This window comes from Epargyreus clarus, unplaced genomic scaffold (genome assembly GCF_041222505.1).
Source record: "Epargyreus clarus isolate Ecla_fem2 unplaced genomic scaffold, WU_Ecla_fem_2.2 ptg000012l, whole genome shotgun sequence".
NCBI lineage: Eukaryota > Metazoa > Arthropoda > Insecta > Lepidoptera > Hesperiidae > Epargyreus > Epargyreus clarus.
In genome coordinates this window covers 1,253,686-1,277,627 of record NW_027332220.1, presented here as the reverse complement: position 1 = coordinate 1,277,627, position 23,942 = coordinate 1,253,686, and the positions used below count along the sequence as shown (strand labels likewise).

The window sequence follows — 23,942 nt, the reverse complement described above, 5'->3', positions numbered from 1 at the left end:
GACCCTGCCGACAAAGACGTGCATAGATCTTATTAAAAAGATAGGTTCAAAACTTCAAGCAAGACAGAGAAACCATACAAAAATCTGCAATCATTCTAATACTTAGAAGCGCTAGGAACGCTTGTATAGCAAAGATTGAATCAGAATAGCTGCTAATTAAGAAAGCCGCCACTAACCTAATTAGTGATTTAGGTCTTCCTTTATAAAGTGAAATTAACTTATATATTATACATTTTTTACGTGAAAAATGAATGGAAGATAATTTTATACGTATAGCTATAATATTTCTAATTAGCATTAGTCCCTTGGTGGGCGCCATGGGTGGAATATTAACTAAGTAACGTGGTGTTATTGCTTTAAATACAATTTATAAGCTGAAGTTATTGTTGTATTAGAATAAAGCATACTTCACATGGCCCATGATGCCGATTATCAGTTCTGGTAACAACAGTTTGTTCTCAAAAAGCCTTATGTAGACCGTATGTGGGTCATAGATGCATCGTTACTCAGGAATAACTTTGAAATCTGCGTTGAAACACGTTGTGCTAAAGTCTACATTACCAAAGCTTTCAAACCAGAATACAGCAGCGTTTAATGTACACTGTTTTTATGTACAAATCTGTACAATATTTATTCCATTATACAGAAAAATACTAAGGAACGTGTCGGATACGCGCAGTGTTTGTAGATATGAACGAACTTTAAATCGAATCGTTCTATGTTATTATTTATACAGCGTTTACAAATAATTTGGAGTACTAATTAAGCCAACGTTATCAAAGCTAAGCAAACTCGGTCAGAAGGTCACATTTATCCTATAACCTTCTTGCGATTCAGCCAGAACGGCGTCTTGGGGGAGCTCGATGCTTGGCATGGTTCCCGCACTAACCCACTGTGTTTCAAGTTAGATCTACGTTAACGAAAACATCCTGGGAATTTGAGATTTTATAGAGGAATTGTATTTAAAACTATGTTTACATACAAAAAAAAGGATAATTCATTACATTACAACTAGTACAGTATAGTTATTGTGCATATTCATTCGGTACTACTTCAAGGTACTAACTTCAAGGTAACTTGTGATAAAGATGAATGCTTGTTTTTCAGTCCGTTGTCTTTTGGACAAAACTTTAGTGATTTATGGTTTTCAAACATTTTTAATTAGTACTTTACGTACGTTTGTTTGCGACTGGATCAGCTGACCGCTAAAACTTCGTGCTCTACTTAAAACTTGTAACTTCGATCAGAGAATTCAGTATGTTTATTTTCTAGAAGATAAGTTATGTATCAATAAGTTAAGATTATAGTAGAGACTACTAGAGACCACACCTTATAAAGCAATGTCAAACGCTACTGTGTTCCAGTGAGAAGAATGTAGTAACTGGTAGAAGCACGACACGAAACATTCCAAATTAGCTCTTGGGGATTACACCAATGACTACTAACAACACAGATCATGGTCACATCGCGGTTACTATTTCGGTTTGACAAGATTCCAGAAAAACGTTTCGGTCTTAGATCAAACATATCGGTAAATAAAAAGTAAGATATCCGTTCTCGATCAAGGTGTTTGTCTATTCCTCTGTATGTGTTTTAACTGTTTTCTTAATTCAAGACATAGGTAATCTCAGTGGGAGGGTATAAATGCAGAATGGCGATCATTATGTCTGCGCCATCTTATAATTAGCTTCAGAAAATCACAGAAATAGACTTTATTTTTAGATGTCGCTTAAATATTAATGCTTGCGCAATGTCAACGTCGGTACTAAGCGGGGCAAATTACTTCTAATGGTTTAGTAATTAATGTAAGTAATTATGTTATTTAGTATTTATATCGTTTTCTAATCCAATCCATTAGCGAGTTAAGAGTCGTGATCCGACTGCGACGGCGCTACCACTATCATGGTTATTTCTAGCTTTTGGGTAACAAGTTTTTGCGGCAACATTTTCATTAAGGATTTTATTTAGGTTCTACTCAGAGATCTTAAACTGACCATAGAAACCCTTATTCTCATAGAAGGCTTTTCAACTGAATATGGATTGGCTGCACAGGATCTTGGTATACTTTAACTAAAGTCTTTAATTTGATTACTTTGAGTTACAACTATATATTTTAGTAGGGGAGTCCACGATGCTAATAAGTGACACTATCAGATAGCATAATAATACATGGTGTCTATTTTCAAAATGACTATCTTTTTTCACTACTTTGACGTGTGGTGGACGACGGCACGTTATGATGTTTCCCGTTTTCTAGCATTATTTCATTTATATTAAAAAGAAAAATGACCGCGCTCAAGCAAGTCCAGTAATCGAATTTTTTGATTGTGCAAACCCCCCGACATATTGTCTCTCTGTTTGTTTGTCACTAACTCTCTATTATAAGCTCATCGTCTTATGTGAAGTGTAAAGCCTTCGCATACACTCAAGAATGTTACAGAGAACTTTTACTACCGAGCTTGTCAGTTTCCTCATAACAATAACACACAGATTTTCACAAAATCAGATCATTTTCAAATAATAACTTCAGACCACGGTTAACCGATATTAAATCCATTAGCCTACTAGCCTTAAGGTACTTATCACCAGGCGGCGCTTGTGTTATTTGTTTTTCATACTTGTTTGTACGTTCATCCCCATGTTTACCTATTAGGAAGCTGGGTATTACAATTAGGAAGCTCGCCAAAGTGTAAACGAGTTTGGGACAATTTGGCAGAATTGTTCTCTACTAATATTTTGGCAGTTCTAATCTAACCACTGTAACAACACGTTTAGACTTTGATTCCTATTTAATTGCTGAAATCGTACACATGAAATCAATGGTAATTAAAGCTTTAGTACATGTGTGTTCCCAAGACAGTAGAATATTACGGACTTACCATATTTAACAGTGGCACTAACGCCACACCTAGTCCTGTCTTTCAGCATATAACCTATTGTCTCATTGGCCTACTTCTTGTACCCTTATAGCGTAGAACTATGTTCCTATCTGAAGGTATGGTAATATATGCACACAGAAAAAATTTGGTTGTATTCAACATATGCATTGCAGTATCCTTGATTTCATAAGATGAATCTTCAAATTCATCATATTTAGTAAGTATGCTAATAAGAGACCAACTATGAATGATAAGAATGAAAATTGTCATCTATAATTGAAAGAAAATTGTTACTAGGCGCAAACTGTACCGCTCTGGTGTAATGTGAAAAATGGTTTCCCCACGCTTTTAAAATACAAAGACTGTCGATTTTCATGCTCCTCCGTTTCACAGTCAACCTCGAGATCTAATATTTGTAAGTAACATTGTGTAAGAATCTCTTACATAATAAACAATGTTTGTTTAGCTAGCGTTCCCTTATTTTATTGAATTTTGTCACTGCACGGTTGGCGGGGAGCCAAATCATGCTGTCGCGTCAGCCGCCCTACGTCACATATACGTGGAAAATTCTATGCTCTCTTTTGTGGAACGCTCGTTCCGAGTACTATAAAGATTTTGTAGAATTCCCTCTGTAACTTTTTAAAAGAACCATAGAATAACCAAGGAAACAGTGGTTTCAAGATTTCATGCAATATTGCTGTAACATACGTTTTGGAAAGCAAATTTCTGGTGCAAAGATTTGTCTTTGCTCTTTGAAGGATGTAGAAGATATCGTAGATATCTAAGTATATTCCATGTTATTATCTTTCCTCATATTACCTAGTGGTTTATTGATTTCTATGTCTATCAGTGACAACTTCATTCTCCATACCAACAATGTACGCTATTACTTTAATTAAAATAAACTGCAGTGACTATTTATTACTTGAACTACGGTAATACTTGAAATAGACATTAGTAACCAACATAGTATTTACAAAATAATGGAAATGTTTAATTAAATGATTGTGTACAATGCTATCTGGACAAGATTGTAAATGACGGCACCTTCCATTTAAATGTCTATTCACTGCTATTCATGCTCCATATATAGTCATGAATCAGTTTCTGCAGACATTTTAAAAACACTTGTATGCATTTCGGATGAATTCGATGACTTGCTTGGATGACAAGAATTTGGTTCTCCGTTTATTTTAAGTCTATGAGTAAGAAACTCACTGAGAATCATATTTTGATCGTATAAATATTGTAGGTTCTTAAAACTTTAGAACCAGAAATGTAGTGTTGGCGTACCATTCTGTTATCTCAAGGGATGTTTAAAAGCAGAAATGATGTGTTTTCTTTGAAAAGCTTTGAACAACTTCTAGGAGATTGCGAATACATTTACGAGACCAACCCGACGGCATAATAGAATTCTTGTCAATGAAATACGCTGGGGATCTGGGCCAGTGACTAGATATGTGTCGTGTGGTCCTTGCTATTCTACAATTTATATGCCCTTATTCATCAGTTAGGCTTGATTGTTTAGGATACGAGAAAGCAGGTGATTTAATGGATTACTACAGTCTCTTGAAATTTGTAATCAATTTAAAATAGGAATGGAGTTCTAACTGAAATCGATCATGGATGCATTGTTTCCCCTGAGAACTAAATTGGAACAGTTCGCGTAAGCTTCTTTCCCTTAACACACCCTTCACACGATAATACTTACCACGGCTGTTACCAGGCAGTATAACAGAAATAGATTTAGAAGGCGTTTAGGTGATGGCAGATACAGAACCAAGCAACGATAGCTTCTGTCACCTCTTATACAAAATAACCGGATAGTTATACTACTAAAATCATAGCTTCTAACAACTCAACGTCATAAAGTTAGCAAGTATAGAGTAGTAAGCATAATTCATACATATAGGTAACAGAGCTTACACGTGTTCTACCTCGTTAAGTCGGTTCATGTTGCAAATTTGTAACCCTATGCGTCTAGATGACGTCTGTCGATAATGTATTTGCATATAATTACTGCCTTACAACACTATAACGTGTCATAACTGTGTGTCATAGTTTAAACATAAGCATTCATCAGTTTGTGATTATCTTAACTTCATATCTCTTTCTTAAAAGTAGAGGTGTAGCGTGCGCTGATGGAGAGGCTTCGGCATTCGGCAATTTTGGAGACGGCAGCATCTCAAATAGGAAGAACTTAATTGCATTTACAGGCATGCGATTTCGCATATAAATTCTTATTGATATTGCATTAAATAGATAACTTTGCAGAATAAGCTCCTGCTAAACATCTACATTCAATTCTTTAGCCGCCCCCAGTATGACTCTCACGATAAGTCTACTTTATCTCATTTACATGACCATAAAATCCAACGACTTGTTTTTAGGGTTCCATTTCCAATAACAATTAATAAAACCCTGGCGAGTTTAATATCCCCTCAAGAAGATGTCGTAAATATCAGAATTTTATAAACAGTTGTTTGTGTAATAGGGAGAGTAGTTGTTTTTATTATTTATTTCAATACAGAGTGTTCTGTCCTCCTATATTACTATTGAATACTTATAATAATGGAGTGATTTGTTCCATACGATTCCGAAACAAATAAAAAGCGACACTTTTTTCTGGAGGCCAACTTGATAGCCTAAATAGCTGTAAACCAATGTGTTATAAGTTCTATTTGTTTAAATATATTGTGTAAAGAATATGAATTTACTTTCTTACAAAATAATGTGATTTCAATACTAAGACTACGTGAAAGAACAAGGCGACCGGAGAGATTGTAGAAACAAAAAGCACGAACGTTTAAGCAGAATTCAAGAGACCATTGCGAGTAATGCACAATACTTTGGTATGGTTAGTATTATAGCTCTTTGAGACTCTTACGATATTTTCACGACGATCGTGATAAGTAAGTATTTTAACATCTTAAGTGATGAGTGTTGCGGTTAAATATAATGAGGTTTACAAAAATGGCGTAAAAATTAAAAGACTACAAAACGTAACTGCAACACAACTTGTCAAACAAAGGATTTGTCTATACGAATGGTGTTCTCGGTCATGCGGAGATGAGTACTAACACCAACATCCTGAATTTTATACGTATTACAAAAAATATAAAACTTGAAACTTAAAATTAAAACATCTTACGACCCACGTGGCGGGTCGGTTACCATACCGCTCTGACACGAAGTGTTCTGGGTTCGATCCTCGCCTAGACAGCGCCCAGTCGCCTAGACATATGCAAATTATGATGTCTGTTTTGGGTCTGGGTGTTTGTGTATAGACAGCGACTAGTCGTTTAAACATATCCAAATTATGATTTCTGGGTGTTTGTGTATTGACACCGGACAAATCCTCGTGTTGGGCTGAGAGTTAACGCCTTAACAAAGCGTCTTCCCCGCCAACTTCGCCGCGTCCTGGCGAAAAGGACTAGGATACCGTATAAATCAAAGGGGTTTCAAGTTCAGTTTTCGGCTAGGCAGAAACCTAAACGATTGAATTAGTATTCAGTTCATGATCTAGGTTTTTCTGACACCCATAACAAGAAATCGTACATTTGGGGTGTACAGGAAAAGTGTTATTTTTGGTCAGAATCAGGTCATTATAATAAAAATCCACTCATATATCTTACTCGCACCGAATTCTGGGAAATCAAAATGTGACAATGAAATTTTGGCTTACGTACCATTAGTGTAAAAAAACTACGTCATTCGAATTACGTAGATTTTTTTTCATTCATTTTTTGATTTCATCATTGGTAGAGAACATAGCGCTGTCACATTGTCACTGGTAATTAATTACATATATGAATAATAATAACTATAATTACAGATTTTAATTAGCAATGACGTTAATTTGTACAATAGATCAATTCCACCTTTTTTTCTACTGAACAAAAACCGTTTATAAAGTTTTTATACGTAATTCCCCTTTCATATTCCACCCCTGTTTATCTTTCAATCTAACATTACTCTACCCTCAGCAATTTAAAAATATTGTTTGGTTTGCCACAAAGGAAATTTTTGAATAGGGTAGTGTTGTACCTTTATAAATTATAGACGGCACTCGACAGAGACAAAAGGCGTTGAAGGGTGTGCGGAGAGGCCTACATGCTTATACATGGAACTAGGAATTGACTACTACAACTTGCGACGAATATTCCACTTCACTATGAGCTACCTTTGAGTTTTAGGCTCAAAAAATCGTTACGCGACTTTTAAAACTGGTTCATATGAAAATGATATGTTAAGTGGAACATTACATCGTTGTTGAAAGTCTTTTGCTATAAAAATAATTGACGACTAATCTGATTTTCATAATGCCTATTATTTAAACGACAATTACTTAAATTGTAACGATTTTTATCAATCTTTGTCTTGACTTAAACAGGGAACACGAAATTTGAATATGGAACTTTTGGCACTCCGACTTACCGATGTTAACAATGTATTACTTGTGGCGTAGCATGGTTAAACGGATTAAAACGATGCTTCGTAAGTTTTGTCCCTTACTTAATGAATACTAACGTTAGCTGTTCGGTGCTGGCCGGCGAATGGCGTCCATCGCGAGCGGTGGCCAGATCCCCATCGTGATCACTCATGCAACACAGTATCGACGCACCGGCACACAGGAAACAGTATGGACCTAACACTGGACACTATAACATTATTGACCACGAAGTAATAAGAGCCCGGATCGTACGAATAACGTTTGTTTAAGTGTACGCGAGGCGCGCGCGGGCGATCGCCATGTTGATTTGAGGGCGCGATTCGCGCGCGCGCCAAATGCGGCAGTGTGTTGCTAGATGTAGAAATTTTCCCTGATTTTAGGGTTGCTTACAATTTGCAATAAATTTATACTTACATATATTTTTAAATATTAGTTTTTTTGTAACTTTCAAGTAATTGAAGTCGCAAAAGAGCATTCAGTAATCCTGTAAGTCACATCATAATATAGAATCGGGGTTATATATACTTAAGTTCACGTCCTGAAGTCGGTCACAGGTGCATTGTCACTCTTAAGCCATATATATATGGCCATATATATGGCCATTACACTCATCGAAATCATAATTTTATACGTGTGTACGTTTTTCTTTTCTTTTCCTATATTTTCTAGCAAGATTTTTCGCGGTAATAGATGACTAGCCTTAATTCTAACTTCTTTAACTTCCGTTGACTCTACTACACAACTCTACCTATGTAACCCTAACAATTGAAATAGTATCATAGAAAAATGTATGACAATGTAATAACGATGTACTTAGTATTATATTCATGTGTCTTCTGAACAATTAATTTTAAATTTCTTAAGTAACCACGTAGCAGACAAGCCCGCAAGTTAATTGTTAAATGACTGGCACTCGAGCGGTAATGCATTAATTTCATCATTCCAACATACCGTGCATACAAATGCCGAAAAAACAACTTCTGTGGCTATTTCCACTTGTGTGACTAGCAACATTTTCACGCATGCGCGCAACGCAACCACTGCAATACGACGTCGTAAGGCAAGGACTGGGCCTATTTTTACATGTCTTTGTGAATTAAACCCCAAAACGGCTTCGGACCGTTTACTTATGGAGAAAGGTTTTTGTCATTACTTGATCTTACTTCATTCCAAATCTTACGTCAGTCCATATCCCTCTGCCTAGTTTATTTAAACGAAGTTTTATTGTTAAGAATGAATGGGTATTAAGTAATTGGTCATTTAGCGATTTTTGTCGCTCAAGATATTAATCTCCCCTCAAGTACTTACACAAGCTATGTGCCCTGTATCTACTCGAATGGTATAATCGGTAATGGTAAATATGGCACGATATCATTCTTAACATAAACCGTCGTTAAATACATAAATAAATAATTACTCATTCATAAAAACACTTATTGTTATTCATATAACCTTTTAGCGAATCTTATTAAGCAACGAGCTTGTGCCCGCGGCTTCGCTCGTGTTACGAAGTAATATTTTCACCCCCTATTTTATCCCCTTGGGGGTACAATTGATCAAAATCCTTTCTTAGCGGATGCCTACGTCATAACATCTACCTGCATGACAAATTTCAGCCCGATCCGTCCAGTGGTCTGGGCTGTGCGTTGATAGATCACTATGTCAGTCAGTCAGTCACCTTTGAATTATATATATTTAGATAAGAAGCTTATTTATATAAGGCTTTTAAATAGTAAAATATTTTTTTATATTCTATTTAAGTACTTATTGTTTTTAAAATTCTCAGGTGCTAAGTCGTCACTAAGTCTATTACGATTAGGTATGTATTTAAGAAACATACAAATTTAGTAACTGTATTTTTATTTCTAGCAGCCTTAAATCTCAACGGTAGTCGGTATCCTAAATGTCGTTACGCCTATAAAGGCTTTATCAATGTCTACATGAGCGTCGTCTCCGAAGGGATTTGAATATGTATGATTCTCTAACGCAATTTCTCTCACAAGAAGTATGTCTATTGGGAGTTACTAAAGGTTAGGATAATAGGACTGGAAGGTGGTAGAACCCTTTGTGATTCGACTCCGGCGGCACCACCGCCACACCTATTTCTGCCTAATAACAGCAGTGTTAGGCGCTGTTGTGTTCTGGTTTGAAGGGTGTGGTAAGGGAGACAGACTTTTCCGATGCGTTCCAGCTTAGTCCTCAGGGGTAGCGGCGCATCTGTGGCCGACCTCAGGTTGGAATATCTAATCCTATCTGGGGTTGATTGCAGATGTCCATGGGCGGCAGTAGCCACTTACCATCAGGTGGACTGCATGCTCGTCTGCTACTCCTATATTATAAAAAAATAAACAAAAATATTTAGATAACTCTTTTTGTTAGAAGTTTGAAGGAACCACCACCACTTCTTCATTTCTTATCACAGCTGTATTGGGGCACAGTTGTGCGGCTTGAAGGATAAGGGAGGAAAACTTATACATGGTATTTCAACATAGTTGTCAAGGATAGCATCGTGTGTATGGCCGACCTTAGATAGGATTTCCATTCTGTTTGCGTAAAATTTGTAATTCGTAAGTAACTACTAAAAGCAATCTCAGGGCTGCTGGAAGAAATTTCATTGTGACGTAAGCAGTCCTTTGTACATTGTTTCAATTATGTTCATTATTTATTACTTTCTCTGTGTACAAAAACTCATAAATAAATAAATAAAAGCATACCCACTGAAAATTGGGCCTTTAAATCGGAGGGGCCAGAGGTTTAAGTCCCAGGCACTTATCTCTGATTTTTCAAAGTAACGTGCCTAATAAACATTAAAACGCTTTTTTCCTTGCTAAAACGGATAAGGAAAACATGAAGAAAGCTACATGCCTGAACGTTAATTTAAAAAAAAGTTCGCAAAGGTGTGTACAGTCCACCAATTCGCACTTGCCCAGATCGAACCCGGGACCCTTTGCGCGTCAGACCGGTATGGCGGCCGCTCCGCCACGCGGGTCGTCAAATCCACCATATCTCGTATACACATAATTATGTAAGATGATAATGGCAATATTACTAGATTTAACGATACTCGTTATTTTTAACAAGCGAAATACTATCCCTTCGGGAAATAGGTATCATTTTATCGGAGATCAATTTACAGCCTCCGTATCTGAAACTTGCTTACTTACGAAAAAAAGGTAGAGAGATTCTAACAAAAAAATTAATTTACAGGCTAGACATATTTGTAAGGTAAAGCTGGTAGAGTGGTAGTTGGTGGTAGAGTCTATATAGTTCGATCAGGGTGGTATCACTAACACACGTATTTGTAGCGTGAAGCAATTCTTGTATTTTGGTGAAGAGTGTGAGTACCGGCTGACTTATACAGGGTAAATTTTTCAAACGGGCCTTCAGGGCCAAATCAGAAAGTATAAGGATTAGCGAAAAATGCTGAAAGAAGTTACGAGGCCGATTTTGATAAAAACTAAAACTGCTTCATTACTTTTTTAAAATAACTTTTTCCCTAGCCGGGAATCGAACGAGTTCATTTTGAAAAAAAAATACACCCTCTATATTATTCCACTATCTGATAGTGTCGCTTATAACGATCAAATTCTAGGAAGTAATCTTAAAATTGAAGCTTTTCCTTTAGTTTATCATTTATCATTACTTCCCAGATACAAGGCAACTGTAGAACCCTTCCGCATGAAGTTGGTGAAAGATGTCTATGGGCGGCAGTGACCAATTACCATCAGGTGAACTGCGTGTTCGATTAACTAACTTGTGATCTTTAGTTTTTAAAATGTCTTAAAAGTTAGCTATCCATTTAGTATTGTAAGTAAGTTTTCTAATATTAATTACTAATTAAACTTCAACGTTTCAAGACTTCAGTTAAAAAAGTACTCATTTCAGATTTTATTCATAAAAAACTTAACGCCATAATTATTGGGAAATCATTTATTACAATAAAATATATTAGCCGCAATATTATTTCAGAAGCTTATCTTTAATGTATATTTTAGCTACCCTTTTGTCAGGATTTCAACAAAGCGTTTGACAGGAAATAAACCTATTTACTGCTCTGAACCAAAGTTAAAAACGACGAGCATTCCTTGAAGGCGGTGGCGGCCTTGACCTGTCTTCATCTGAGTCGGTCTCAGACGAGCGAGAGTCAGATTCTGACGAGCGGGAGTCAGACTCTGACGGGCGAGAGTCAGACTCAGACGACCTGGAGTCAGACTCGGACTCGGGTGCTTCGGTTGTGCCTTGAGTGGTTGTTTCTTCCGCTTCGGTTGTGGTTGTGTCTGCTGCAGTTGTGGTGGTCGTAGTTTCTTCTGCTGCAGTGGTCGTAGTTTCTTCTGCTGCAGTGGTCGTAGTTTCTTCAGCTGGAGTGGTCGTAGTTTCTTCTGCTGCAGTGGTCGTGGTTTCCTCCGCAGTGGTCGTGGTGTCGGCTGCTACCGTGGTCGTGACGTCTTCCTCAGTGGTTGTGGTTTCAGGTGTGACTGTTGTCACTTGATTGGGATCCCAGTCGAAGTTAATACCGGTGACTTCATACAACCAATCGTGGTAGTGGCCAGGACGGATGAAACCTGTATGAATCAGAATGATTTTCATATTAAGAGTCTGTAACTCTGTACATACTAAACAAATTGCAGTGGTATAAATTTCGCCTGGGATGCGGGCGTGAACCTGTGATTTTTAATGCTATGTGCATAGTATACACATGTATATTAGTAGTTAAATAAAACATCATGAGAAAAAATATGTTGGTTATAAATGGTAAACGTATACGCGTTTATTTAATAATTGTCAAATATGTCTGTAAAGTCTTCTATGGATTTTATTGGCAATCGTGATGTACTAGGGCCAAGTTCTAATAACTTTGATATTCCTCGTTGCCTGCTACCATTCCCTTTAAACCTACCTCATTTAATTCCTTAAACACGTATGATATCTCCAAGATTAAAAAAAGCTTTCTACACTCACAGCCCCACACTGTATCGGGGGTTCTATATGACACATACAGAGATAAATACAAACAGGTCTCTGCGCAACAGACCGGCATGCGACCGCTCCGCCACGCGGGTCGTCTTCATAAATTTTGCTTTTCAACACCAATAGCAAAATTATTCATTTACCAGCAGGGAATCCAGCGTGGCAGCCAGCTTGAGACACGAAGGACGAGATACCAACTTGGGTCTCGACACCGTCAGAGTCGATAGTCACCAGCGGACCACCGCTGTCACCCTGAGAATCAGACATATAACTTGATCATTAAAGATTAATTATTGACCAAGTGCGAATCGAACTCGCACACGAAGGGTTCTGTGCCCTCCTTTTTTGAGTATTTGTTGTCATAGCAGCCTTAGAAGTAAATTCATTGTGAAACGTTCAACGGTCTACCTATAATAGTTCCAGAGATCGAGCCCTGTGATGGACGAACAGACCAGAGGAACGGAGTCTTAGTAATAGGGTTCCGTTTTTACACTTTGAGTACAGAACCCTAAAGTAGATGCTTTCTACACTCACAGACCCCTAGGGTTCGCTATGTCGTGGATGCCATGGTCAATTGGTCATACACAACGACTAACATAAACATCTCAATCCAGACCGAATCGAAATTTATCATTCCGAGACGTCTGGCCGGGGGTCGAACCCGCAACCCTCTGCGCATCAGTCTAGCATGGCGACTGCTCCACCACACGGGTCGTCAGATTCTTGAAGATGAGGAAACCATTCAAAAACACGCTTGTCAACGTTATTTTGTGTCTGTTTTCATTGTTAAAAAGGTATCATAGGAGAATCAAGGTTCGTGTTATTTAGTGCCTATAAAATGTAATGAAAAATAACATATAATAAAAAATCTAATGGAAGAAGACTTAAATTTTCTAATACTTTATGGTTTCGTGCCTGACTAGCACTTGGCCGGTTTACGGTAAACAGAGCAGTGATAGCTTTTTTTTATAATATAAGAGTAGCAGACGAGCAAGCAGTCCACCTGATGGTAAGTGGCTACTGCCGCCCATGGACATCTGTAATCAAGCCCAGATAGGATTAAATATTCCTACCCGAGGTCGGCCACAGATGTGCCGCTACTCCTGAGGACTAAGCTAGAACGCCTCGGAAAAGTCTATCTCCCTTACCACACCCTTCAAACCGGAACACAGCATCACCTAACACTGCTGTTGTTAGGTAGAAATAGGTGTGGCGGTGGTGCCGCCGGAGTCGAACCACAAAGGGTTTTACCATCTTCACAAAGGTCCGCTTAGCTCTTCATTCCGAGTTCTCTTTCTCTTAAATTTATTAATTTATTAATTATATGTAAAAATAATGGCATTTAAAAAAAAATTAAAAAGAGAATAATTATTTTTAAAATTAAAAAAGACAAACCCACTGAGTTTCTTACCGGATCTTCTCAGTAGAGGTCGCGTTCCGATCCGGTAGTAGTTTAAGAAAATATTGTAACTGACAATTTGTAAGTGCCGCCGTTGGCCTATACAAAATAAATATATTTCATATCATTTCATTTCATTTCACTTATAAAACTAAAAAGTGTAGTGACTAACTTGGCAAGTAGACTGACTGGTGACGTTGTAATGACCGGCACAAATGGTGGAGGCCACGATGATTGGGTTGCCGCCGAATGCCATCCAGCATTCGAAGTTTGAAGTGCCAACAAGGTACACCCAGTTCAGAACTTCGGGTGACGGACCTGAGAGTACGAAAAAATTTAGACAAGAGATGCAAATTGAAGAAATTGGTACAAATTACCTACACTACAAATCTTCGTAATGAATACCATTTATATACTTAAGAAAATAGAAAATAATGATTAATTATTATTTGTAATAATAATACTGCTTATTATTGTTACACACAATAACTTTCTTACAGGCAACATTTGGATAAAAAAGAAAAATTAATCTTTGGACATAAAAAAATAATAAAGGTTTTTATGGTAAAGTCATAGATTCGTAAAGATAACTCACTCCTAACAAGAAAATGTACCCAGTTTTGAGAGTTGAAATAGTTGCGTAAAAAACGTTTTGCCACGTTTCCGTGCTAAAATGTCCCTAAAATATTTGAAATAATTATTTATTTATTATGTAAATTACGCAGTGTTAGTTATTTATTCTTAATTTTCTCTAAAAATGTTTTTATTTGTCAAGAATTCAAAAAAAGAACTTACTAATAAGCCGTTTGTGGCTTCATTCAATTTCAAGGCGGCGAAGTATCTTTACTAATCTATGGGTAAAGTATACATGCATTGCGGTATAAGGAGGTCTATGATACTAAATGTTTTTTTCTAAAAAAAAATGGTTTTGGAAAATAAATGGTAAGTAAATATTAGGAGGCATGGTGTTTGTTCTTGAAGCCAATTTGACTGAGAGTCACGTAGCAACTATTTATTAATCTGTGCTGAGGGGCAGTGAAAAATCTGCGTAAAATTCAGAACACCTATTCTTACTCATCTAAACTCATCCATCCTCAATTGTGACAAGTATGGTCTAAAATTCTAAATCGTCAAGGTTTTCAATAAAATACTGGTACCGTAAATGTTAAATATTACGAATCTTCCAAAAAGGCTTTTAAACAACATATGTTACCATGCTCCAAATTGTCATTCTAAATACTTGTTGCCCATACCTCCAGTCCAAACATTGCCCCAACCGCTGGCCTGCAGCCTGATGCCGGCGTAGTTCTTGTTCATGTCGTAGGAGGACTGCAGCCTGATGGGCTTGATCAGATCTGAAACAGACGTAGTAAGTTTAAGTAAAGTAAAAAACGTGGCTTTAAAATTGGATTTAGAATAGGATAAACTAAAAAATTATGGATGTGTCCCGAATTTCGCTGCACATTGGCACACATTAGGCAGATATAGGTGCCACCACCGCGGCACCACAGTCAAACGACAAAGGATTCTCTAATAACCTTTTATCTAATAACCTTTTTTTGTTTACGAAGGGGAAACCTTCAAAAGGTACCCGATGACGTGGGAGCGACGCCGGGTTATGTGGGATTTTTGGGTGGCCGTCCCAACGCTTGTTGAAGAACTCGGGGATCTCCGACGGAACGCAGCCCTCCAAGCGCGATGCCCCGATGGAGCGCTGCCCTGGGGGGAGCACCTTTCGCCCCTCCCACGCTATCTGGTTTTTACAACGGGATGCGATCACACATATCGCTATCCTTCCCGGAGTTGCTTACAGGACGGTTCGAGCTCCCACTATTACCGCCCGCAACCCGGGAAGCCCCCTTTTAGTCGCTCCTTACGTCAGACAGGAGATACCGTAGCCCTATTCTAGTCCCGGGACTACAGGGACAACCACTTTATTCTAATAACCTACCAGTGTATTCAATAGAGCGGCCAAACTTGATGACACCGATGTCGTTGGGCTGGACAGCAGCGAGCTGCTCTATGTACAACGGGTGGTTGTAGTACTCCGTGGTCTCGAAGATCCTCTCCGGGCGCGTCAGGCTGTTAGCGCCAGCACGAATGACGATTGTCACGCGACTGAAAAGATTTAGAAAAATATTTTATTTCCTTTACTCGTTATTTAAAACAGCAGTCTTCTTTTTAAAGGTCGTAGAAGTATTTTGCTTTTCAACGGCAGTTTAGAGCTGATGTAGGTATTCTTGTTTAAAAAGTTTTTCGGTACATTTCACTTCGATTCTTAAGAGTAAACAAGCAACTTATAATCGATTTCTGTTAGGATTTAAGGCTAAGATAATAACACTATTCCATGAGTAGTAATTATTTTAAAAACAAAAACCCCGACTGCTTTAATATAATTAGCTCAAAAGGATTGTAATATAGCCTATGTCACTCCCACCATTTGGACGAATCCAACGACATCTCATGTACGTCAAAATCCATTTAAGGCTGTAGAGTGATCGAAAAAGGCCAAACGTACAATATTGATACGCTCGAAAAACATTACTCTCCAAATGCTTACTTAGCGGTACAATGGGCAGCGGTCATTGCCCACTCATTGTGGATAACGGTGGCACCACATCCGAACACAGCTCCGGCGGGGTTCACCATACGAAGAGACAGCTGGTATGGGAACTGGCCCTCGGCGGCCTCCCATCCTGATACAATGCGCTGACTACCTGTGTAAAAGTGAAATACACATCAACACTATGTTATTATTCGACCAGTGTGGTGGAGCGGTCATCATGCAGATTCTAGTTTGATTCCTGGCCAGGCAGATAATCCCAATGTATAAGCATGGGCGGAAACAAGGAAGGAAAGGGTTTTTGGAAGTTAAACTTCCGTTCGCCCTTCTAAATTTTATATAAATAGAAAAATGGTCGTCTATAAATGAGTCGACGATGGTTTTCGAAAAATAAGTCTGCGGAATAAAAGATTCTTAAGATTTTCCCCCTCCACAAATAAAAAACTTGCCTTTGTCATGTGTATGGGTGCATATTGTATAGCTGTGGTGTAAAACCTACTGTAGCATCTGCAAACGCGTCACTTACGCATCCCTACTAGCACACGCCGTGTCTCAACGCACACATGCACACCTCGCGCCTATAAATAACCGCGCCGGCGCAGGTCCCGGCAGTCTGCTTTGCGCTTCCATCGCATCCGCAACGGAACGGTGGTTGAACAAACAGACTACTCGGCTTGTACTGCGTCGGTTGTGTCCGTACGGTGCATCGCTACCGCGAACGCCTATTCTGACTCACCGGTCGTAGAACTCGCGTCTTTCTATTATATTATTGTTATTAATATTTCATCTTTGAATAATCATCAACTTTATATTTTGGCCATTTGTTTCCATTTACTAGCCCATAGAAAAACATTGGTTACAAAACTGGCGCCCAACGTGGGGCCCGGAAGAGAGCAAGCCCGAAGCAAAACATACATAAGAAAATTAAAGAAGAAAAGAATAAAGACACCATGAACTTATCAAATGACCAATTTGAAAAACTGTTATCAGTTATTGGCGGGCAACGGCGTGGGTCATTCGCTTCGTGCACAGCGTATTTTAATGGTACTCGGAATTCCGACGTCGTCGAGACTTTCCTCGCTGCAGCAACGACGTTTAAATTAGTGGAACACATAGACGATGAAGATGCTCTCAGAAGTATTCCTCTAATTTTGAAGGAAGAAGCAGCTGTTTGGTGGAATGGTATTAAGGAACAAGTGACAAACTGGACTGATTTCCAAGCACGGATACGCCATGCATTTGCACCAAGAAGACCAGCTTACCAAATTTATCAAGACATTGTCGGCGTTAACCAGAAGGAAGAGGAGTTAACAGAGGTATTCATCGCAAAAAAACGAGCCCTCTTTGCACAGTTACCGGAACCAAGTCACTCGGAATCCCAGCAGATTGACATGATTTACGGTCAAATAAATCTGAATATCCGAGAAAGGATTTCCAGGGATTCAGTGCAGAATTTCGATGCATTACTCAACACTGCTCGTAGCATTGAGCAGTTATTAGAAGAGAAACAACCCCAAATGACGCAATCCGAGACTCAAGGAAGGACTAAGACTGTGGGAAAGAAGCAAAGGTGTGCCTATTGTAGGTTCCCGGGACACTCTATAGAGTCATGCCGAAAGAAGCAGAAGGCAGAAGAAAATTCTGTACCCGGACCTTCGGTTAGTACTAGGTACACTGCAAGTGGCACTCAGGCCCCTTCACCATCCCAACCTAAGTTCTCTTGCTACGGATGCGGCACGTTGGGCGTTGTAAGATCGAAATGTCCAACGTGCTCCAAGACTAAGAGCCCCACTGCTACACAAGGAAAGCAAGATATTAGTTTTTGCGCGGTCAATACAAAGACCGATGCTAGGCCTAGACCCGTAATCGGTATCGGCGTGGGTAAGATTGTTGGAACGGCCTACATTGACTCGTGTGCAAAGACAAGTGTCGCTTCATACGAGTTATTCCAATGTTTGAAGAAGCTTGGTTTTTCTTTTACCCAACAGGAGGTAGGTGTTACATTGGCGGATGGTGCCAGTACGCGCCGTACAGTGCTGAGTGTGCAGGTACCGGTCAGCCTCTGTTCCCGCGTGATACCTACCACTTTCATCATATTCCCTGAATCGCGAGAGTCACGCACACTTCTCGGAGTAGGATTTATCCAAGACGCAGGAATGGTACTGAACATCCCGCAAATGAATTGGTACTTCGTTGACGAGCCTGAAGTGTTGTACGACTTGCTTGAAGAAGATGCAAATGAAATTTCTAGTGCACATGTAGAAACGACGCCCTTTTCGAGCCCCACACGTCGTAGAGTGTTAGAAGAAATTCAGCCATTTGAATTTATCTCTCCGCTCCCTGCTTCTTCTCCGGATCAAGTGATAATACATGGAGACAATACGAGGGAAGCCGCCTTACCACAGCCCAGTGCATGTGCAGCAATGGATCTAAGAATGCCAGGCTGTTCGCGAGAGGACCTAGAGCCAGCACTACCGGAGAGGGGAGCCAGCGATACTGTTCCCTATCGTCTTATACCGCTCGAGCCTTCACCGAAACGACCTAAAACATTATTTGATGGATATTCACCCAGTTTCATGGACTATATGTACCAAGATGCCCAGATAATCTTCCAGGAATCAGAAGTGACATTATCTCCGCACTCAAAGAAGCTATTTCCAAGTGAGGGCAGTGATGACGTTGACATATGTTCTATATCCGTAAGTGACATTATATCTGAAACGTTAAATGAATCGCAGAGAGACCAATTAATTAAAATTTTATGGGACAACCAGGAAGCTTTTGGAGAAAGTCAAGAGCCGACAGATTTGGCGGAACATTGTATTGACACCGGCGACCATAATCCTATTTCAGTGCCACCATACCGTCTCTCGCCACCTCGGTTAAAGTTACTGAAAGAGGAAATAATGAAGATGTTAAAAGAAAACGTCATAGAACCATGCAACTCACCTTGGTCTGCCCCTGTCGTCATGGTACCAAAGAAGGACGGATCAGTACGTGTCTGCGTCGATTACCGCAGACTTAACGCAATAACTGTTCCAGATATATATCCTATTCCCCGAATAGATGATTTATTGCATGCAGCTAAACCAACTCCGTTTATGTCTACACTAGATTTGCGAGCTGGTTACTGGCAAGTTAAAATAAAAAACGAAGATCAGAACAAGACGGCGTTTATAACACCATTTGGAGTTTATCGATTTAAACGCATGCCATTTGGTCTCCGTAATGCGCCCTCGACCTTCCAGCGATTGATTGACAGAGTGAAAGTTAGCCTGGAAGACATAAAAATGCTAGCTTACTTGGATGATATATTAATATTCTCCACTTCCTTTGAAGAACATTTGAAAGATCTCGCGAGGGTCTTAACTAAATTGAAAGAGTGCAATCTACACGTTAATTACAGTAAGTGCAGATTCTGCTGTCCAACGATTAAGTATTTGGGTCACCTAATTACCCCTGATGGTTTGAAGCTTGACCCTGAAAAGATAACAGCCATACTTGATTATCCAGCCCCGACTAATCTCAAGCACCTGATGAAATTCTTGCAAACGTGTTCTTGGTATAGGCGTTTCATACCCAACTTTGCAAGACTCAGCGAGCCACTCAGCCGACTTACAAAGAAGAAAGCAACCTGGAACTGGACCACAGAACAAGAAGAATCCTTCAAGGAGTTGAAAACGCGTCTCACTACCGCTCCAGTACTTCGGCAGGCCGACGAGACTAAGCCGTATATTATTAAAACGGACGCTAGCAACTATGCATTTGGAGCTGTTTTAGTCCAGGGGGAGCGTGAAGACGAGCATCCTGTGGAATATGCCAGCAGATTATTGAACCCGGCTGAAAGGAATTACTCCACCACCGAGAGAGAAGCTCTTGCTGTGGTTTGGGCCATCTCGAAGTTCCGCGGATACATAGAGGGTCTACCAGTCATAGTGGTGACAGATCATCAGGCTTTGAAGTGGTTAATGGCTCTACGGTCCCCAACTGGCCGATTAGCGAGATGGGCTCTACAGATACAGGCTTACGACATTACTATTAAGTATTCTCCGGGTAGAACGAACGTGGTTGCCGATACTCTTTCTAGACCCATATGTGATGAGAAAACTGTCAATAATTGTGGAATTTGCAGTGTCGTTATAGATATGCCGAAGCGTCCCTCTTCTGAGATAAGAGCAGAGCAGCTAAAAGATCAGCAAATACTCAGCATTGTAACGGCGTTAGAGAACGTAGAAAAAACTGAAAATGCTGTTTATTGGAGTGGTAAAGGTTATATCATGAGTAACGGGCTGCTCTACCGATACAATCCCACTGGAGACGCTGAAGAAGCTCAACTTGTAGTTCCACAACATGAATGGGCCAATGTACTGCACGTGTACCATGATGACCCATTAGCTGGACATTACGGTGCTGACAAAACTTACCAGCGGATCTCTAAGCGATATTATTGGAAGGGAATGAGGAAATATATCGATGCCTACGTTAAAAGGTGCATACCCTGTCAACGTTACAAGCCCTCGAACATGAAACCAGCTGGATTACTGCAAACAACTCCGGTTAACCAGCGATTTGAAACGCTTGCCTTCGATTTGTTTGGACCATTACCAAGTACATCCAGTGGTAGAACTTGGATCTTTATAATTGAAGATATTGCTACTAGTTGGATTGAACTGTTTGCTATGGAAACGGCTACCGCTGAGAACTGTGCTAAAATTTTAATAAATGAAGTCTTCCTGCGCTATGGTATTCCTCGAAGACTCATTAGTGACAATGGACCACAATTCGTGAGTGCTGTGATGCAGCAGCTTACCTATTGTCTCAACATTAAGCACATGTTTACGCCAGTGTACCACCCTGCAGCAAACCCAGTAGAAAGGAAAAATAGGGATATGAAAACTCAACTCGCCATTCTAGTAGAAGATGACCATGCCAGTTGGGATGAAAAGTTGCCTAGTATACGATTCGCGATGAATACCGTGAACAGCATTACTACAGGCTACACTCCAGCATATTTGACGTTCGGTCGAGAACTTCGGACACCGGATGATAATGCTCATGATTTACGACAAATCGCATTGTCCGAGAACTTTGTATCAGAAATAACGCCTAAAATCCTGTTGCTTGCGAATACCATTAAAAGAGCACGTGAAATCAGAGAGGATAAGGAAGAACGCAGAAAGGAAATAGGAGACAAGTCTAGACGAAGGGACCCTGGCTACAAACCTGGAGACCTTGTCTTGACGAACACCCATGCAGTTAGCAAGTCTGCTCAAGGATTAAGCGCCAAATTATGTCCTCGACGCGATGGACCTTACTCCATCCTTAAACAACATGGTGCCTCTTCTTATGTCCTTACAGATCCTGCCAACCCCGGAGAAGCGATTGGTGTATATCACACATCTGCCTTGACCCCATATCAAGGACGCGCACATCCGCTGCCTTTACCAGTACGCCCTTTGAAGAAGAGAGGACGACCAGCCAAGCCAAAACTTGCGCACGCTGTCATGCAACCAAAACGAGGACGGGGACGACCCAGGAAAACTGCAACCTAGATGACTTCTCTGACTGTCTACTCGTCGGGACGCCTTCGTATCCAGAGGGGGAGGATGTAGCATCTGCAAACGCGTCACTTACGCATCCCTACTAGCACACGCCGTGTCTCAACGCACACATGCACACCTCGCGCCTATAAATAACCGCGCCGGCGCAGGTCCCGGCAGTCTGCTTTGCGCTTCCATCGCATCCGCAACGGAACGGTGGTTGAACAAACAGACTACTCGGCTTGTACTGCGTCGGTTGTGTCCGTACGGTGCATCGCTACCTCGAACGCCTATTCTGACTCACCGGTCGTAGAACTCGCGTCTTTCTATTATATTATTGTTATTAATATTTCATCTTTGAATAAACATCAACTTTATATTTTGGCCATTTGTTTCCATTTACTAGCCCATAGAAAAACATTGGTTACACTACTATATTATTTACTTTATCTTAAAAACAAATTCAAATTTCATTTCTTCTGAGTGCAAACCTATTTGTTAAGCAGTTGCAAAAAGATATAAGTAAGTAAATAGACCCGTTTGCACACATTATCATGTATTATGGTACCATCGGAATTGCAGTCTCATCGGAAAATAAATTGCATTTGCACATTGACCTAACTAGAGTATTGATAGCCTTTTTTTTTCTTTTCGAGGGGGAAACCTTCAAAAGGTACCCGACGACGTGGGAGCGACGTCGGGTTATGTGGGATTTTTACCGCACTAAAACCCCCCCGGTGGCCGTCCTCGGCGCTTGTTGGAGAACTCCGGGATCTCCAACGGAACACAACCGGAGTCCTCTAAGCGCGATGCCCGAATCGGGCTCTGCCCTAGGGAAGCGCAACTTCCACAACATCTGGTGATTACGACGGTATGCGAACACACATACCGCCGTCCTTCCCGATGTAGCATACTGGACGGTTCGAGCTCCCCCTCTTGCCGCCCGCAACCCCGGAAGCCCCTTTTAGTCGCCTCTTACGACAGGCAGGAGATACCGTAGCCCTATTCTAGTCCCGGAACTACAGGGACAAGAGTATTGATAGCCTAATGGTTGAAACTTGGCTTATAAATCTGCGAGTTTGAGGTTCGAATCAGAGATACACCTCTGAATTTTCAAATTTATTTGCATATTAGATATAATTATTAAACGAGTTTTCAGAGATGTGTAAAGTCCACGGTCCACCACGAACGTAAAAATATACTAAAACACAAGTTTTAGGTTACAAAATAGTCGATATACCAATCATGTTTTTTCAACCAAACCAAACGTATGTACTTATATGCAATATTGCAGTTCAATTAGGTTAGGGTTAACTGGTTTAAAATAAGAAAGCAAATAAAATAAAAACTTTCAAAAATCTGTTCATTAAAAATACATCGACGACCCGCGTGGCGGAGCGGTCACTGAGGGTCCCGGGTTCGATCCCCGGCCAGACAGAAATCTAAATGATGAATTTAGGCTTCTGTTTCTGGGTCTGGGTGTTTGTGTATTTGTCTCTGTGTGTGTCCATGGCACCCACGATACAGAGAATCCTAGTGTGGGGCTGTGAGTGTAGAAAGTGTCAAAGCGTTATCTTTAGACTTTTTTAACCGACTTCAAAAAAGGAGGAGGTTACTCAAGTCGACCGTATATATGCTTTTTTATGATGATTGACATGGGAAATGAAAAAAAGTCTATTATCTAAAATAATATTCTAAAATCTTGGCCATAATTACCTCTAACATCCTCAGGGTAGGTAAGCCTGGGAGCGGCGGATGCCTGAAAATAAAACAATAAATAATTTCAATTAAATTTCAGTAGACGTTACAAACTATACTTATAAACATACTTGTCGAAACCAATTCATTGTAATAAACACCTATTTCTGCGTTATAATAGCAGTGTTAAGGTCTGTCTTCTGGTTTGAAGGGTGTGGTAAGGGATAATACATTTTTTCGAGGCATTCCACCTTAGTCCTCAGGGGTAGAAGCGCAGCTGGGAGCGACCTCAGGTAAAATCTAATCTTATCTGGGGTTGATTACAGATGTCCATAGTAGGTAGTAGCCACTTACCATCAGGTGGACTGCATGCTCGCCTGCTATTCCTATATTATGTAAAAATATAAAAAAAAACAGCTGACCCGGCAAACGTTGTGTTGCC

At 39.9% G+C, this 23,942-nt stretch overlaps 2 protein-coding genes across 2 annotated transcripts in view; both read right to left on the bottom strand.

Annotated features, from left to right (window-relative positions):
- LOC140746054 (cholesterol transporter ABCA5) overlaps positions 1-7,626 on the bottom strand; it is a 51,803-nt gene extending 44,177 nt beyond the window's left edge. The window contains exon 1 of the mRNA XM_073078045.1: positions 7,410-7,626. Within this exon, the coding sequence (XP_072934146.1) occupies positions 7,410-7,483 (74 nt within the window). The 5' untranslated portion in view covers positions 7,484-7,626. The remainder of the gene's footprint in view (positions 1-7,409) is intronic.
- A 3,621-nt stretch (positions 7,627-11,247) lies between these two features.
- On the bottom strand, positions 11,248-23,647 carry LOC140746051 (collagenase-like). Its single transcript, XM_073078043.1, has 7 exons — positions 23,519-23,647; positions 16,260-16,416; positions 15,651-15,817; positions 14,953-15,054; positions 13,872-14,017; positions 12,444-12,552; positions 11,248-11,894 (listed from the first exon to the last, which is right to left on the bottom strand). Exons 2-7 carry the CDS (start codon positions 16,346-16,348, stop codon positions 11,398-11,400), a joined length of 1,110 nt encoding a protein of 369 aa, XP_072934144.1. The 5' UTR covers positions 16,349-16,416; positions 23,519-23,647; the 3' UTR covers positions 11,248-11,397.
- Between the last annotated feature and the right edge of the window lie 295 nt (positions 23,648-23,942).

Coding starts and splice junctions, on each gene's coding strand:
- LOC140746051 (XM_073078043.1), bottom strand. CDS start 16,348: ATGGTGAACCCCGCCGGAGCTGTGTTCGGATGTGGTGCCACCGTTATC. Junction 15,055..15,650: donor CCGCTCTATTGAATACACTG/GTAGGTTATTAG, acceptor CGTCTGTTTCAG/ATCTGATCAAGCCCATCAGG. Junction 12,553..13,871: donor CCAGTCAGTCTACTTGCCAA/GTTAGTCACTAC, acceptor TCTGATTCTCAG/GGTGACAGCGGTGGTCCGCT.